Below are 17,837 nucleotides of genomic sequence, written 5' to 3'. Positions count from 1 at the left end.
ATACACTCTCAATCATCAAAAAACCCTTAAACCCCTTTTCTGTTAATAGTTCAAAGAAATGGAACATTTTCACTGTTATTTAGACCCAATTTTCCAATTTTTGCAAAAACTGTCGCCCAAAGTTAAGAATTTCTTGCACAAAAGTTTGCATGATAAATTGTTGCCTGCTGTCCCCAAGACCATCTGCCTTTTGAGGGTGAGTGTCTTTGGAAGACAGTGATGCAGAAAATCTGATTCTCTCTCTTTATCACTCACTACATTACACACCAGGCCCATAGCCAGAATGTATTTTTTGTTGTTTTTTTTTTTTGGGGGGGGGGTTCAAAAAACCAGTGGGGAACCAGAAAATGGACCTTTGTGAAGTTTTCCTTTACAAAAAGAAGTTGGCACTACTCCCCATTCCAGAAAAATACAGCACTAATATTTTGGGATTAAAAAAATATCAAGTTCTGCCAAATTAAACATAGCTCAATCCAAATCATTCATTTAGTACTAACTGGACATAAAAAGAAAAAGTTAACTAATTTTTTGAAAAAAAAGAACCAAAAACATATTTTACGGCATGTTTTCTGACAATGGAGTCAAGAAAAATCAAAAACTTGGAACAAGTCTAAGCATTCAATATCTTGAGTATATTCCAAAACTTTGCTATAATTTGCCCCTTTTTGTATCATCTTCCAAGAGAGAAATACACCAGGAGTGCTCATCTTAAGAAGGGTGAAATTAGACTCCGAAGATGACCGCGCTGGTGATCTACCAATGTACTACCCCTCATGTTTAAATGCATGTTTTTGGCCCTTAATTCATAACATTTATTGCCAGTTTAGATCTAAATGAATAATTAGGATTGAGCTATGTTTCATTTGGCAGAAGTTGATCATATTTTTTAATATCAAAAAATTAGTGCTGTATTTTTCTGGAATGGGGAATAATCCAAAAAGTTATATATTTGTCAGATTAAACCTTGAACTCATAATGATTACCATATCATTAATTTTACAGAACCTCCTCCACCAACTGCAGCAGAAACTTCCTTACCTTGGAAACGAGATAGTGCAATCGAACTGTCGGAACGAGCCAGAGATTTTACGAGTGATCCAGAAGGAGACAATGTGGCAGAAGTGAGCAAAGATGATGATGAGAAACCCAAAGAAAGTGATTCTAATATGTAAGAGACAACATGGTGACGTAACACAATGTGTAACCATTACTGGCAAAACTGATAGTGACATACACATTAGGTTCTCATATCGAATCGGGGACACACATTTTTCAGTTTTGTTAGCCTTGCCACAGATTTTTGGATTTTATCCACCCCAGCATGGATTGACCCATTATCTGTAACAGTGGACATTGCTTATTTTTGTATTTTATGCTAATATGCAATCTAGAAGGTTCATGTAGCCGTATGTGTCCCCAGTTCCTCAGTGTGTGTGTCCCCGATTTATTCTGTTTACAAAACTTACACCCTCCCACATATAATCAGCCCCAAACATGGACACAGTTTAGGATTTTGCAAGCGTAGACATATGTGACATGATCAAGGGGAATGAGTCACTTGTCGACCCTGATCGAAAATGAGTTTTACATATGTTTCAAAAGAGGACATTTAGAGCTTTCAGAAACTGAAAACACCATGTTGATACGACTTTTCTTTGCAAAGTTACATCAATTTATCAATCGCTGAAAACAATATAAAACATAAGGATTTTAACACTTTCTTTGCCAATATCTCAAAATCAAAATTAGCGACATGCGACTCATTTCGCTTGATCGTGTCACATATGAATCCATACTCAAGCGACATACAGAGGATGTTTACCGCCATTGTTTGGGTGTATAAATGTGAAATTTTACCCAGCAGCTGCGGACAGTATATCTAACGTATGATAGAAGACATTCTACATGCAATTGTGGACATTATGTAGACTTCATTGAACCTCCTTATCCCCATTGTAGAGAGCTCAACAGTTTAAATGTGACATGTCATGTCCTAGTTTGTTAGCAAACACCTGCTTGTCAGTTTCAAATAACAACTTATATGCGCAAAGTTGTTCATTTACACATGTTATCGTGGTGTTGCATGTTGTCGTTCATAAAAAATTGCTGTTTCACCTAATGACGTATTTGCCGTTGTATGTGTATTTTACATAAAAGTCACCGTTTCGCATAACAGCATATTTGTTTCTTTGGTGAATGATTTCTTTAGACTGGAATGGTTTTCTTTCAACTAGATGATATTTTTTACATTTCGCAAAAATTTCAATCCGTTTTTCTTGAAATATACATTTTGCAAATACGTCACTATGTGATACGGCTGACATTGTGATGTATATAGACTCTTCAGAAATGTTATAATATTAATGTAAAACTAATTTTCATAAGGCTGAGGCGCCCTATTTAACGTTAGCTTTGGACATTTAACTATTTGATTAATTTTTCACTTGGGTAAGTCGGGTGAAAAATAAACAAAATAATTAAATATCTAAAGCTAAGGCAAAATAGGGCGCCTCAGCCTAATGTAATTTGTCTATGCAAACTTAACCATGGTGTTAAAATATATTTTAAAGAAATTATTGATATGATTGCATAAACTATGTTTCAAGTGGTTTATTAAGGATTGCCTTAAAATGTCCTCAATTTTCGCTCGATCTTGCCTTAGATTAAAGTATATATTATTAATAAAGTAGGTAATGGTGCATCCAATGGAAGTTGGTCCAGGATCTGTGCTTTGGTATACTCTTATTATGGTTTATTTCTAAATGATATGTTAGATGTTTAAAGTTCATGTTGACCTTATTATTTGTCATTAAATAATATGTTAGTTCATGTAGCTTATAAGTGCTTTAAGTAATATGATTTTTTGTTCATGTTGGGCTTATTTGTCAGGAATGGTTATGTGCCTGAAACATGCATTATATTGCTTAGTTTCCTACTTATTTTTGTACATTTTATTATAAAAAATTCAATTTAACATGGAAATGAAAATGAGACAAGAATTCGGTAATAACTATTCTTGATGAACTTATTTGCAGACTTTTTTTATATTTGTGAGCCCTAGTGGTTTTTATAGTGTTCATATTTCATCAATTAAGTCTCATTTTGTTGTCCCATAATTAATGTAATTTGCATGTAACCAAAGTTGCTACCATGGAAGAATGGCACTGGCCAACAAGTGCGCCCTGTTCCCGGGCCCTGTTAAATATTGTGTAAAAACTACTCACTCTCGCCATGTTCACATGATGAGCTATATGGTTGGTTGAGTGATTTTTAGCAAATGAAGTGCTGATGTTTCATAGCTTTTCATGACATGTTTCCATCAGCTAATCGGAGCCCCACTGCAGTGTTTACGCTGTGCATGACAGCGCACTAAGGGACCGTTCACAAACACTTGTAGGGGGGGCCTGATGCAAAAAAATTTTATCGCGAAATTTTTTTGGGGCCCCCCCTTTACAGACCTCGAAAATTTCAGGGCCCCTTTTTGACATGAAAATTATCGGTCAACCCCATAGAAAAGCATATAAACTCAATGGTCATTTTTTTCAGGGCCCCCCTTAGGAGGGTCAAAAATTTTCAGGGCCCCCCTTTTGCATCAGCCCCCCAACAAGTGTTTGTGACCGGTTCCTAAATGTAAACATTAAGTGCTGTTCTCTGGAAGCAAGTGTAACTCAATGAAAATGTGTGTATTGTCATTCAATTGTATTATATTATAGAGTAAAATTATATTGTACTTCAATTGTATTATTAATTATAGCATAAAATTATATTGTACTATGTGTAAAGTAAAAAGTACTGTGATATATGCATCTTGAATTATATTTTGGGTACTGTTGATGTAAGAAGATATTTTATAACTATTTTGTGGAATTGTGCATTTTTTTTTCTGTCAGGGATATTGGATTATTTCATTTGAAATCTACTTAGAATAGATGACAATTCCAACTATATGGGCAATCATAGTGGATTATTGGGGGCTCTAAAAACTTTGGCTTGGGTGGGGATGTGAAGCTGAGACTACGAACAACTATCCAACTTGAAACCAAATTTGATAAAAAAACAGACCCGAAATTATACCAAATTTTTTTGCAAATTTTGTTAAAATTTTTTTTTATGAAATTGAGGGCCATCAATAAACCAAAATTACTGGAAATGCATCCAAGTCTAAACTAAATGGCTGAAAATGCATGTGGAATCTGCCGCACCTCATTTCCACTAACAATCCCTCTCCTCTGGTGCAGGTTATATGGAAAGTGTTGAAATTCAGCAGGTGGTCAACCAATTTAGATTTATTAGTAATATTGGTTGCAATTCCAAAATCTTCCACACCCTTTTCTCACTGTTTTTGGACAAAATTGTTGGACTTGGAATGTGAGAAGCATCAAATGTTGAATTTGGTTGAAATCTTGCTCAAGTTTGTCTGTTTTCATATGAAATAGCCCATTGCAAACATGTAGAATAGATAGGTTTATTTTTGTTATATTTTGTTATACTTTGTTATTGTTATATTTTAGATGTATGCTTCAATCAGATGAACACCTTGACTTTGAACAGGAAGAATATATATTGTGTGATAAATCATATAATACCCCATGTGGCCTTATTGATAAAAATGTTATAACTCTTCATGTAGTGGTTGGACAGGGTTCCCTCCCAGTGTGTTGTCTGCCACCAGTGGCGTACGCAGGTTTTCAAAAGTCGGAGGAGGGGGGGGAACGGGTCTCGATTACCCCTTTGCTCACCAAAATAGCTAATTGCAACTTTATTCTATCAATTTGGTGCATTTCCACATCTCTTTCCATGGGGAGACAGGCAGGTTATTTATTTGGTGAGTTACATTTAACCCTGTGCATTAGCTGCTTGAGCCCCTGCCCAAAAGGTTTGCCTTAGAAACATTTGGTCAGAAAGGTATGCACTATTCTGTTTTGCTTTTTATGGGGGAAGCTTTGTGCTATGCAGGATTTCTGTTTTATTGCATTTTGGCCCAGTTTTTTTTTCTGCCAAATTGTGGATTTTTTTCATTTTTTTTTTGACAATTAAAAGAAGGTTAGTAATAGGGCTATGCAGCAAATCTATTTCACATACCCATGTGTGTGTATTTCTGAGAAAAACTACTTTGGCCTGCAACCTTTATTTTTGTGCACCTTTTTCATTTTCAGTTGCTGTCCTTACAGTACCAATTTAAAGAGAAAAAACTTCTACTATAATTAGTACAGCATGTACATAATTTGCAAAACCCTTCCATTGTTAATCATTCCAATCAGTTGTAGCTTCATTATGCAGTGCTTTCTCTGTAACTAAATACCGGTAATTGGTACCTATTTCATTGTTTTATTACTGATGTGTTATGTATATTTCTTATTCGGATGGGTTTTAGTACTAATTAAAGGTGGGTAACCTGATTGACAATCTCATCCCCCCACTTTACCTCATCAAAATGCTGATTTTGGTATCAGATGAGAGCTCATATTTTTCTCATAAACATATTGAAATTTGGCGTTCCAAATCGGTATATTTCCGCAGAAATCATCAAAAAACTGTCGAATTAGTCTCATGTTTATGAGACAAATAAGGCCTTTCACTTGAAATCAATCATTACATGATCATGATGATTATTATTAATAAAAACACTGTAGACTACCAATATCACACTGTATAAATGTCGGTAATTCAATTAGGAATTAGTCACATTCAGAAAAACATTTGCATGTTCTTTTTGCATGAGTGCTTGAAAGGGATGACATTTTGTTATACCTAAGTTTTAAAGAATTTGTGGTAACTTAAAGAAAAACATCTTAGGTGACATTGTCTTAATTTTCAAGTTTGCTCCATCAGGTTGCATTAGTGCAGTGGATACTTGGACATTTTGTATATTTTGAGAGCATATATATTATATAATTAAATCTTTTTATATGGATGATGTAATCTGTATCAAATGATCTCCTGATGAAGAATAGTAATGCTGCAGAACAGTAATGCATGGGTTTAAATTAGAGAATAAAAGATAGGATTTTGTCTTTTGCCTATCCAAGTATCGTATTTTGAGTAGTGGATGCTGCCCGGGGGATGCCGGCGCAAAGGTTTGCGAGCATACATACAGTGCACTTCAAAATTGAAGTTTACTGGGCACATGGTAAATTAATTAGAATGACTTCTGAATGTGTTGGCTTCAAAAACTCATTACTCCAAACCTTGAGGTCAAATGTTGAGATGTTTGATAAATGGATATTTAATGAATTGAACCTTTCGAAATTAAACCATTTTGGCTTCTAGTTATTTGGGAACTCCTCAAAATATGTAATTGAAATATTAACTTTGTAATATAATGTATCCAGACTCATAGAATATATCAGTAGTAATAAGGCCCTTCACACTCAATTTCCGAGTTTCTTGTCTCTCTGCCCGCATTTGAAATTCATGTTAGAATTTGAATAAATTTTATAATTTGTCAGAAATTAAGTTTTTGAGGTAAAAAAACAGAACTTGTGCACTTTTTTCAATCTCAGAATTCAATGTGAATTCGGTTCACATAGTACACTCCTGCTGGAGCACACCTATTCCGTAATATTCCTTTAATATGTAACCTTGTGCCTGGAGACTGCATTTATTTTCTACATTTTGACTGATAATGTAACTTGGGAATATAATGAAAAAGTATTGTGTGTTTGTTTTCTGGAAAAATGTGATGGGGAAACTCAGAATTAAGTGTGAAGGGACTAATATTGTATCCAGTGTCAAGCACTCAAGCAGTACTAACTTTTTAAAGTCAATTATACTCTGTATATTTTACGAGGTTTAATTTTGTTATTATATTATGATCAGCTCGTAATAGACTGGACTCGTAACATTTACGCACAAGTTTGGGACTTTATTGACATCAGTGGCGTAGATTTCTTTTTGACATGGGGAGATGAGAAACCAGCACCTTTTGGTGATGGAATAAGTTTATGGTACAAATGCGCACACATTTTTTTTGCCATACTTAGCTAAACTGATGAAATATGGTGCAAAAGTGAAACAAATTCACGCAAAGCAAAGTGCGCAAAAATTAGCATTTTGGGGGCTAAAATGGCCAAATATTATAAGGTTAATTGGGGACAACATTTGGGGGATGATTGTATGGACCATCCCACCCAAAAAAATATTGGGGGGATTTATCTCCCTCACCCCCCTGGGATCTACGCCTATGATTGACACGCACAGTAATAACAATGGAACAATTTGTGTGTATTATGAGCTGATCATAGTATAGCTGGTATTTTATTATAGTATAGCTGGTATTTTATGATCATGTAATGTATTAGGGAGGGATCACTATTTACGCCAGGGGGAAACAGAGGATTTTAGGGTGATGCAAAATTTTCTGATTGACTTGGGGGGGGGGAGAGACATGAAATTTTGACCTTAATATGGGGGGGGCAAACTTATATACAAGGAATGGAGGATGCAAGGGGGGTTGTGAAATTTTTCCTTCAATATGAGGGGGAATGCCAAAATTTGTGTGTGAAAATATATGAATATCCTCAGCCAACCCTTCCCCCGCATAAATAGTGATCCCTCCCTAATGAATGCTGTAATGGACAACTCATTTCCTTATATCCTAAATGAAAAATATTTTTTTTGTATATTGAGACTGAAAAATAAAGTATGTAATGTTAATTATAGCTCGTGAATTTCCTTTTTCTGCATTTATTTATTGGGCTCTATCTGTTAAAGGTGAGTGGTCCCAAGTCTGAAATTACTGGGGTCTATTAAAGGTGTGTTGTCCCGGGTCTGATTGTAGCACATGTCAAAATGTTGACGGATTGTGTAAATGGAAAAATGGACAGTGATTGCATGTAATGTTACATTGGGCCACATTTTGTGACACTTTGCAAGACGATGTGCAAAATTATTGACTTATGGTCAAGACATAGTGCTCCTGGAGCACAAGGGTCAGGAGTCAACGCATAGCGCTCCTGAAGCACTATGTTGTTATTAGCACTTGTGTGATTAAACCCTTTTCTAGCCTAGCCCGGGATGGTTGATTTAAGGGTGGTCTTAACCCTGGAATTATGGAAACTTGATAATAATTGGAATGGCAAAGACTAAAGACTTGATGAATTCATCTGTGAGGTCAAATTCGTTTTTAATTTTTAAAATTTTGACAAACTTCACCAAACATATTTGAAATTTGGGCAAGAATCAGGCTTTTTTGTAATTTAAAAAAAATTGAAGCATTTTTTGGTCATTTTTGGTGCAAATTTCTCAAAGTTGGTCAAAATTCAAAAAAATGTAAAAAAAAACGGGTCCTATAGATATTTAAAAAAAAAATCTATATACACTCTAAGAAATAAAGGTTTTAGATAGAACATTTTTTGTCCTCTTAGGAGAACCCTCCCTCTTGAATCTCTAAAAAAGGTTTTTTAATTTTTGAGAACCCTTAAAGGTTCTTTAAGAACCAAAAACGGTTCTGTATCACATTTTTGGGGTAATTTTCCATGGTTAAACGTTACAAAATGTACTATTTTTTTTTTACTCAATAATGTTTTTGTTACGTTGTCTCCAAAAATGAGCATTTTTTGCACAAATTTGACCTCGCAGTAATGTTTAAGTTCTAACGAATGTTTGATGACGTAAAATCGATAATATATTTCTACCAGATATTATACGTAACATGTTATCGATTTTACGTCAAACATTCGTTAGAACTTAAACATTACTGGCAATTCAGTATCGAAGTTACGTAATGTTACTATGTCAACGAGATCACGCACTTGAGTAGTGAACCACGATCGAAACAATCACCACGCAAAGTATATGGCACTCGAAGGCATACCAAAATAGCGTGATCCGGTAACCAAGGGAATTACGTAACCACTTCGATGGTGAATAGAATGGCAATAGATTAAGTAACGTAGATATGTTACATACAATATTGTACGTCTAATACTCGGAGTCTGCATACTGCTTTAGGTATAATATTCTGAGCTAAAAAAGGCTAATATGACGGCAAGTGATAAGAATTCTGAACTTATTTAGTACAAAGAGATGAAGATCCGGACTTCAATAGAGAGAAACAAATGCAGTAGGTGACTTATGTAGTAGAAAGAGATGAATATTAAGAAATTTTGGCCGATAAAAATTCTAAATACTAACCACATGTATATTATATCCGCTGTAACTGCTATTTTCAGTAGATAGCAAAAAAAAAAACCTGCTATCTTCAGTAGATAGCAAAAAAACTGCTATAGAGCAGCTAGATATCAAAAAACTGCTATCTTCAGTAGATAGTAAAAAAAACTGCTATCTTCAGTAGATAGCAAAAAAACTGCTATCTTCAGTAGATAGCAAAATAAAAAACAAACACATCATGAAGCATCAACATTATACAAAAAGATTTTCCTAACATGTGTTTTGCTTAAAGTGCTTAATGTATGAACTAATTTCGATATGCCCTAAATGTTATCTTCAGTAGATAGTGGATAGCGGAAAACATGAAACATCAATACCAAAATACTTTCCTATAACACGTTTCAGAAAAATAGTCATATGAGGCATAAATTATGCATAATGCTGAGCTATAAAATGCTAAAATGACGGTACATGATATAAATTCTGAACAAGATTCGGGACTTAATTGGACTAAAATATAGAGACGCAAAAAAGACGAGGATATAATAATTAGCTGATAACAATGCTAAAATACGCTAAATGTATGAATTATCTTCTCTATATTGTTACAGACCAGCTCTAAATGCTAGCAAAAACGATAGCAAAAAAAAAAAACAACTCCAACATGAAACATCAAAATATAACAAAGATTTTCATGACATGCGTGCTGTGCTTAATGTATTTTCTGTAGGCCTATGCTAGCTATTTTCAGTAGATGACGAATTCTGGATGTGATGGAAATGGAACAATACAAAAGTTCAATAACGTCCTATAGACGAAAGTGGTTTCGTTAGGAGGCTCACCCTTCCCTTCCTTGTGTGACGCCCGGGGGGGGGGGGTCACTCCGACCCATTGTGGCCTGTACCCGCGATAATGAAAACGCGTAAAAAGGGTAGTTTTTCGTGGGTAGGCACGATACGCGCGTACCGTGTTTAGGGTGTCAAAAACATGAAAAATTGGAAAAAGAGGTAGCAAAATTGCAATTGCTAATACGCGGAAATGAAATTTAGGGTATGAAATTTGATACAAGGAATAAAATCCCTGTTTAGGGTGTGAAAAGGGTATCGTTTTAGCCAAGGTTTAAATCCTTGTTTAGGGTGCTTTTCAAAAGTTGATTATCGCGGATGGTGTACAGGCCACAATGGGAGTGACCCCCCCCCCCCCGGGTGTGACGCGTGACGTAAGTGTGAAATATTAAATTTTAACCTCTAACGATCAACTTTGACCGATCTTGTTTTTTACTTTTTTTTTACAAATGCAATCGGACTCTTTTTCACCCCCCAAAACGAAAGCACTTTAATTTGAAGGACGATCTTGTGGTTTGTTCCCTTAAATAAGAGAGACAAAGTAGAGAGACAAAATGCAACAGATGATGGTGTATGTTGTAGATAAAATGTATTAACTAAACATTTCAATATTGTTCATTCAAAAGGCTTCATCAAACTGAAGTATAAAATTTTGCTGACGTACAATAAATACAATTCTACAAGACACGTTATTAATATCATATTGTGACATAATGTTTATCGCAACAACATTTGTCCTTGAGTTATTGATACATTCATTCCAGGGATATCGATATTCATCAGGTCTGGATTCATGACATTGACGGTTGAACCGGTGAGGGACACCTGACAATAGCCACCTTGCAAAGTTGATGATTCCTGCAAAAGGAGAAAACGAAACAAAACAATTACAGAGATAGAGATGATATAACTTAGGCCTAAAAAAATTGTTTGATTGGCGTAACATAAAAAAATTAAGGTAGGTATTGTTTTTTTACTTTACTTTTAAAGCTTGCGTTGATAAAGGCCTTGGAACTTTTTTTTCTTCCTTTTTTTTTAAATTAATTTTTTCTGAAAAAAAAAGGTCAGTGTCGGGCCTACTTTTAGAGTCGGGTCGGCCAATCAAACAATTTTTCTTTAAGGCCTTATACTATGAGGGTAACTATTTCAATATTGCAATCAAAATATAAACAACCTACAACATGTAAAATAATAATAATTAAAATAAAAACAAAACACAGAAACAGAACAATGACCTGTAAAAATGAACTAGCATTAAAAAACCAACAAGGGAAGAGGCTTATTTTATACTCAGGGCTCATCGCAGAACTCACCATACTCACGAAAAATATGCGCCCACATTGCCCCCTCCTCAATTTCCAACTCCCTCACACCAAATCCACTTTTTCTGTTTTGCTGAACGCATTTTAGATTTAGATTTAGCTTTCACCAAAACGAACGAGTACATTATTTTCTTTAAAATGACCAGAACTTTGTCATTAAGTTCCCCCAAAGTTTTGACTTCTTTTTTGACAATTTTTGTATTTCGGCACTTTGCCCATGAATGACCCCCATTTGAAAAGGTTCTCACCCAATGACCTCTTTTTTTTAAGGCTTTTACACCGATGACCCCTTTTTTGGCGTCAAATCTCTCACCAAAAGACCCTGTGTAGTTTTGAATCGCTGCCCGCACACCGCCGTCACTTCGAAAGTCAAGTGCCCCCTTACCAGTGGCGTAGCCCCGTGGGGGGCACTCAACTTTGGAGGTGACGCGTATGGATATGTAGGGCTGTTAAGACCCCTTTTTCAACATCGCTGTCACCCAAAGACCCCACATTTATTTTACGAACACGTGCTCTGTCACCCGAAGACCCCCTATTTTTTCATTTGATCTGTCACCCAAAGACCCCTACAAGTTCAATTTGAACAGCAACTTTCATTTTTCACTGATTTTGTTACTTATGAAAAAAAAACACAATGCAATTTGAAGCCATTTAGAACTAGAAATTCGATTTTCAAAGGTTTTTGTGGCGCTGTTTCGGCTCTCGCCCAAAGATTCCAATTAAAAAAAGGTCATGTTCTCACCGAATGCCCAAAATCATGCTCTCACCCAATGACCCCATATTTTTACATGTTGGTCTCACCGAATGCCCCTTAGTGCGAAAGTGCCAGCCCGACACCTATATCCATTCCGTATTGAAGTGCCCCCCGGGCGTAGCCACTGGGGGAGGGGGCAGCTTCCCCCTGTGAGATGTCTTCCCTCCCCGTGGGATGCTGGCCGCCCAGATCTGTAAGATTTTAAGCCTTTTTTGTACTTTTTAGCATTGAATTTGAAATCGTAACGCTCCTTCGCCTCCGAATTTTTTAGCTTTTTAGCCCGTTTTTGACCATTTTCGTCAAAGTTTGTTCCCCTTAATTAAAAGTTGGCTTTCCCCCTTTGCCCACCCTTTGAAAAAATTGCTGGCTACACCACTGCCCCTACCAGGATGGGAGCTTCTTATACCTACCATAAAAACTAACTTATCTTCTAAGTATCTAATCTCCATGTATTCTTTTGCGCCAATAATCTTAACAGCTTCAATCATAACTTCTTTCCCTGCAGCTTGCTCTATAATTCGTTTCATGTATTTGCAAACTTGTCCTGGCTCATCTCCTTTCTTGGGATGTATCGTGGCACAAAACACTGCCGAATCCTCAGATGAGGTGACTTGAAACTTCCTAGATGGGATTCCAAGTATTCCAATCAAAGCAGAGTGGATCATGTCCAAATTTATAGATGGTATGTCCTCTCCTCTTAGTAGACGCAGCCTCAATTTAAGCGTTTCATCTGGAGGTAGAACCTTCTCCTTCTTCTTCTTCCGGGCACTGGCACCACAACCCATTTTGGTTTGGAGATTACAATGTCCGATCCGATGAGAACTTTGAGGCCCGAAGCGCAATTTTATCTGTTAGCTGGCTGACCTGAAGGATGCCGGATGGTGGTGGTGATCGACAGACCAACAATGAGCCACCGCCGGCGGGCCTATTGGTAGGCCTAGGCCTATTAGTTGTATTTTTAAGTGTTTTTCGAGCTACTTTGTATTATAGGCCTACCCAAGCTCCCAAAATAATTAGTTGAAGCAATTTATTTTCCTTTTTGCGGTGTTTGACGTTTTTGTGAGAGGTTTACCTATAACGCGTCGTATCCTGGGCGATTGAAAGCGTCTGCGTATACCACTGCGTGCGCGTACACATTTTTAGCCACCGCCGTCACACGCTATCGCAACCATAGACATACCACTTGTTTGTCTGGGATCGCAACCCCAGACAAACAAGTACCCACTGCCATGGTTAGGGATGGGCAGTAATAGGTCTAGGTGGTATGTCTATGATCGCAACACTCCTGTCTGAGATGTTTGATGTTCAGTGGATACACAACTGAAGCTGAATTTATACTTGATCGCATTATAACAGAAAAAACAAAATCGCGTGCATGCTGTCAGCTGTGAGCTTTTTCAATAGCGATCATGTGCAAATTCAGCTTAACACGATTCTGAAATATCAAACTATCTCATATTTCTGGATACAAAAATTACATTTAGGCCTATTATGCACTTGATTTGGAACTAGCTAACTAGGGGAATTCAAAAGGCCTGATAGAAACGCGTTTTATCTGTACAAATACACAGTGAGGCCAAAAAAAAAGGCTTGTCTCAAAGCTCACGAGTGGTTTGAAAACAAATGCGAAATGACGAAAGACTTACCAAAATACAAATATTTCCAAATATCCAAACATTATTAGTTGAAAAGGCAGCCATGTTATAAAAATATATTCTCTATCACTGCAAAAACAGCAGAGCAACACTTAATAAACACTTTAACACTTCATAAACACTTGTTTGTACAGTGAAGGTATAGGGGTGTTAATCTATAAACACCAAAACACGTTTAGAAATATGTCAATGGTGCTGGTACCCCCTGTGCAGTGTGTAAATATGAACACGGACAGTAATTGCATGATGTTCAGGCCTAATGAAGTACCGGTAATGTTAAATTGGGTCACATTTTGTGACACTTTACAAGACGATGTGCAAAATTGAGTTATGATGAAGACATAGCGGATAGCGCTCTCCTGGAGCACAATGGTTAGGAGTCAACGTATAGCACTCCTACCCTGGAGTTGTGCATGGGTTCTTTTGCTTTCCAACCTCATCATCCTCCAATGTGAAAAAGAAATCTACGCCATTGGCATGATTGGTAATTAGGAACACGGACAGTGATTGCATGATGTTTAATTAGGCCTATGCAGTAAATCAATGTTACATTGGGCCACTTTTTGTGACACTTGGCAAGATGATGTGCAAAATTGAGTTATGATGAAGAAATAGCGCTCCTGGAGCACAAGGGTTAGGAGTCAACGCATAGCGGTCCTACCCTGGAGTTGTGCATGGGTTCTTTTTTCTCCAACCTCATCCCCCAATGTCAAAAAAGAAATCCACGCCACTGGTAAATAGGAACACGGACAGTGATTGCATGATGGTTAGGCCTATGAAGTAATGTTACATTGGGCCACATTTTATGACACTGTGCAAGACGATGTGCAAAATTGAGTACGAGTTATGATGAAGATATAGCGCTCAGGGCCGGATTTACCTTTTTGGGGGCCCTGGGCCAGGCCAAAATTTGGAGGCCCCAAACGTATCGTGAAGAAGGCATGTGCTCTCAAGTTGCCAAGTGTTTAGATTTTACTAGGATAATTGCACGAGAAGCCCGCAAAAAATGTTCAATTTTAGACTATTTTACCCAAATTGAAGTTAAAATTTGCTATATAACCAGTGATAATGGACCAGTGCGCGCGAAGCGCGCAAAATTTTTCATTTTTGTACCCTAACATGGTGTTTTTCGGCTTAAATGGAAGATGTACCCTGCACAGGGCAAATTTGGGGGCCCTGGGCCCATCTGGCCCTATGGTAAATCCGGCCCTGATAGCGCTCCTGAAGCACAAGGGTTAGGGGCACACCACCATTACGCTTCCCATTGAAATACGTGCGCGAAATAGCCTCTCGGAAATCTCTTCTAATTATTTCCCTGCAATAGATAGAGCAATGAAACTGGGCATGGTTATGGGATTGATCCTTTTAAGCTTAAAAGCTTAAAATATATTTTCTTTTTGCACATAGATCGCCAATGTCAGTTTTTTGCAAATTTGACATTTTTACCCCATCCCGTGATTTCAAAGCTGTTGAAAGCTCAATTCTTGGGGTTTTACATCGATACATGATATGCACGATTAGTCCGCCAGAACACATTTAAAATCATTTTTTCTGCACGTAATTTCATCAAAACCGTTTCAGCTTCAGAATGTCATCAAACAAACGTATCTCAGACACATTATTTGCTGAAAATGTAACAAAAAGCTCAATTTCTACGTTTTATGAGGACATTTGGCCGCGGAATCTTATGGTGGTGTGCTCCCTTAGGAGTCAACACATAGCGCTCCTGGAGCAGTGGCGTGGCACTTTTTCAGGGGGGTGGCAAGGCAAATTTTCAGGGGGGGCAAACTCCAGAACACAGCGGAATAATTCAAAACAATCCAGAACAATTCAGAACACCCTGATCACTTTGGGACACACTGGCATACCATAATATGCTTCCTTCTGAAACCCCCAAGCCCCAAAACACACCCCAAAGACTTTGGAACATCCTGGAACGCTTAGGAATACCCAAACACTAAACACTATGTAGAACCCCCGGAACAACCCAGAACACTTAAGAATACCCCCCAAACACCCCAGAGTACACTCCAGAACGCTCATAAACACCATGGAACACCCGGCGCATTTTGGAACACAGGCACGCTTTGAAAAAGCTCGGAACACCCCGGAAGACTTGAAACACCCGGGAATAATTTGGAACACCCAGAACACTTTGGACCACCCAGAACTCTTCAGAACACCCGGAAGACTTCGAAACATCTTGTACCTATACACTATGGAAAACAACCCAGTACACTTTAGGTCACCTGGAACACCACAGAATGCTTCTGAACGCCCCAAACACCCTGGTACTCTTTGGAATGCCCGGTGCATTTGAAACATTTTGTAATACCCTAGCACGCTTTCAAACACCTCATGGAAGTCCGTCCCTGACCACTTCAGTACTTCCTGGAATACCCCAACACTAAGGAACACCCAAAAAAAACACCCCCCAAAACATAGAGGAATACTTCAGAACATCCCACATCAGAACACTTTGGGACACTCTGGAACACCATGAAGCGCTTTCGAACACCTCCAGAACACACCCACAACACCTCCTGAATAGTTTGGAACATCCTGGACTGCTTAGGAATACCCCAACACTAAACATTGCATGGAATCCTGGAACAATGTAGAACACTTTGGAACGTCCCAGAACAGTTTGGGACATCATGAACACATCCGAACACCCTGAAACGTTCCTGAACACTACAGAACACCTCAGAGCACTTGGAACGCTTATGAACACCGGAAACACTTTGGAACACCAGAACACCCCGTAACACTTTGGAACATCACATAATACTTTGGAATACCCAAGACACTTGGGAACACCCAGGAACACTTCAGAACCCCAGGAACACTCCCCCAGAACACTTTGGAACACCCTGGAACATCCAAGAACACTGCCCCAGTACTGGGTCCCCTGTACTTCCCACTGTTAATTGGTACTACCCACACTGCCCTCCCCTACACTTTCCCTCATCTCCATTTCAAAAATGCATCATGGGAAGGAATTGATTTGAGCACAAGGATGACCCACTACATAATGGGGAACCAGTGCCTTGTGTTAATCCCACCCCTAACTTCCTGAAGTAGCTCACCTTACACCCACCCTGAAACCACTAATATTACATGTACAATATTCTACTTGCTGTGGGATCAAGATGTGTCCGACCCACTTTTTTACTGGGTAAGGTGGTGGGGTAAAATATTAGATAAAATGTGATCAGTACACCACGAATGAGCCGTAAATGTCCTCAATTGTATTCTGAGTTACAGTGTAAAATGGGCATGAAGGTCGTATTCATAGGTACCTCAATTTGGTGCTACGTGTACCTCATTTAATGAGCTACACGTAGCACCAAATTGAAATACCTATGAATATGACCTTCATGCCCATTTTACACTGTAACTCAGAATACAATTGAGGACATTATTTTACGGCTCATTCGTGCTGTACGGTCACAAATGAGAATAGAATGGTGGGACAATCAGGGGACAATTACATGGGAGCTATTTAATTTTACAGCAACAGAAAAACAATCTAAAGGGTAGCATCTGCCTGCCCCCCCCCCCCCTGGTTAAATGAGGGTTAATAAGAACAACCTTAATGTAAATTCTATCTTCCAATTTACAAATAGCAAGAATAAATTTATTGAGCTTTTTAAAAAACACAGAAAAGCAAACACAGTTAACACACACACAATTTAAATTTCTAATTATTTTATTACAAATGGATTTAAGGGGGTACTACACCCCTGGCCAATTTTGTGTCTATTTTTGCATTTTTCTCATAAATTATAGCGCATTGGTGACAAGTAAGATATGTATATTATAGGGCAAGGACTACAACTACTGCACTGAAAATTCAGCAACTCAAGGCAAGTAGTTATTGATTTATTGATCAAATATTGGTTTTCCTCATTTTTAACTGTAACTTCAATACTGTTGTCTGTGCTGAAATAAAATTTCCAATGCAGTAGTTGTAGTCCTTGCCCTATAATATACATATCTTACTTGTCACCAATGCGCTATAATTTTTGAGAAAAATGCAAAAATAGGCACAAAATTTGGCAGGGGTGTAGTACCCCTTAATGAGAAAACAGTCACTTTCATGTCATTTCCAATTTGTAAGGAAACCTACAACTAGAATAATATGTTG

General features: G+C 37.6%; 1 protein-coding gene and 1 long non-coding RNA gene across 5 annotated transcripts in view; both read left to right on the top strand.

Annotated features, from left to right (window-relative positions):
• LOC140135556 (Na(+)/H(+) exchanger beta-like) overlaps positions 1–1,526 on the top strand; it is a 58,656-nt gene extending 57,130 nt beyond the window's left edge. For all 4 annotated transcript variants that reach the window (XM_072157095.1, XM_072157096.1, XM_072157094.1 and 1 more), the window contains one exon: positions 1,003–1,526. In XM_072157095.1, coding sequence (XP_072013196.1) covers positions 1,003–1,172 — 170 coding nt within the window. In that variant the 3' untranslated portion in view covers positions 1,173–1,526. The remainder of the gene's footprint in view (positions 1–1,002) is intronic.
• Positions 1,527–1,786: 260 nt separating this feature from the next.
• LOC140135557 (uncharacterized) lies at positions 1,787–6,962 on the top strand. Its single transcript, XR_011856537.1, has 2 exons — positions 1,787–2,841; positions 3,375–6,962. It is a non-coding gene; the product is annotated as an uncharacterized lncRNA (long non-coding RNA).
• The last annotated feature ends 10,875 nt before the right edge of the window (positions 6,963–17,837 follow it).

This window comes from Amphiura filiformis, chromosome 16 (genome assembly GCF_039555335.1).
Source record: "Amphiura filiformis chromosome 16, Afil_fr2py, whole genome shotgun sequence".
Classification (NCBI taxonomy): Eukaryota; Metazoa; Echinodermata; class Ophiuroidea; order Amphilepidida; family Amphiuridae; genus Amphiura; species Amphiura filiformis.
The sequence above is the reverse complement of the archived record's forward strand: the minus strand, read 5'-3'. Positions and strand labels throughout refer to the sequence as shown.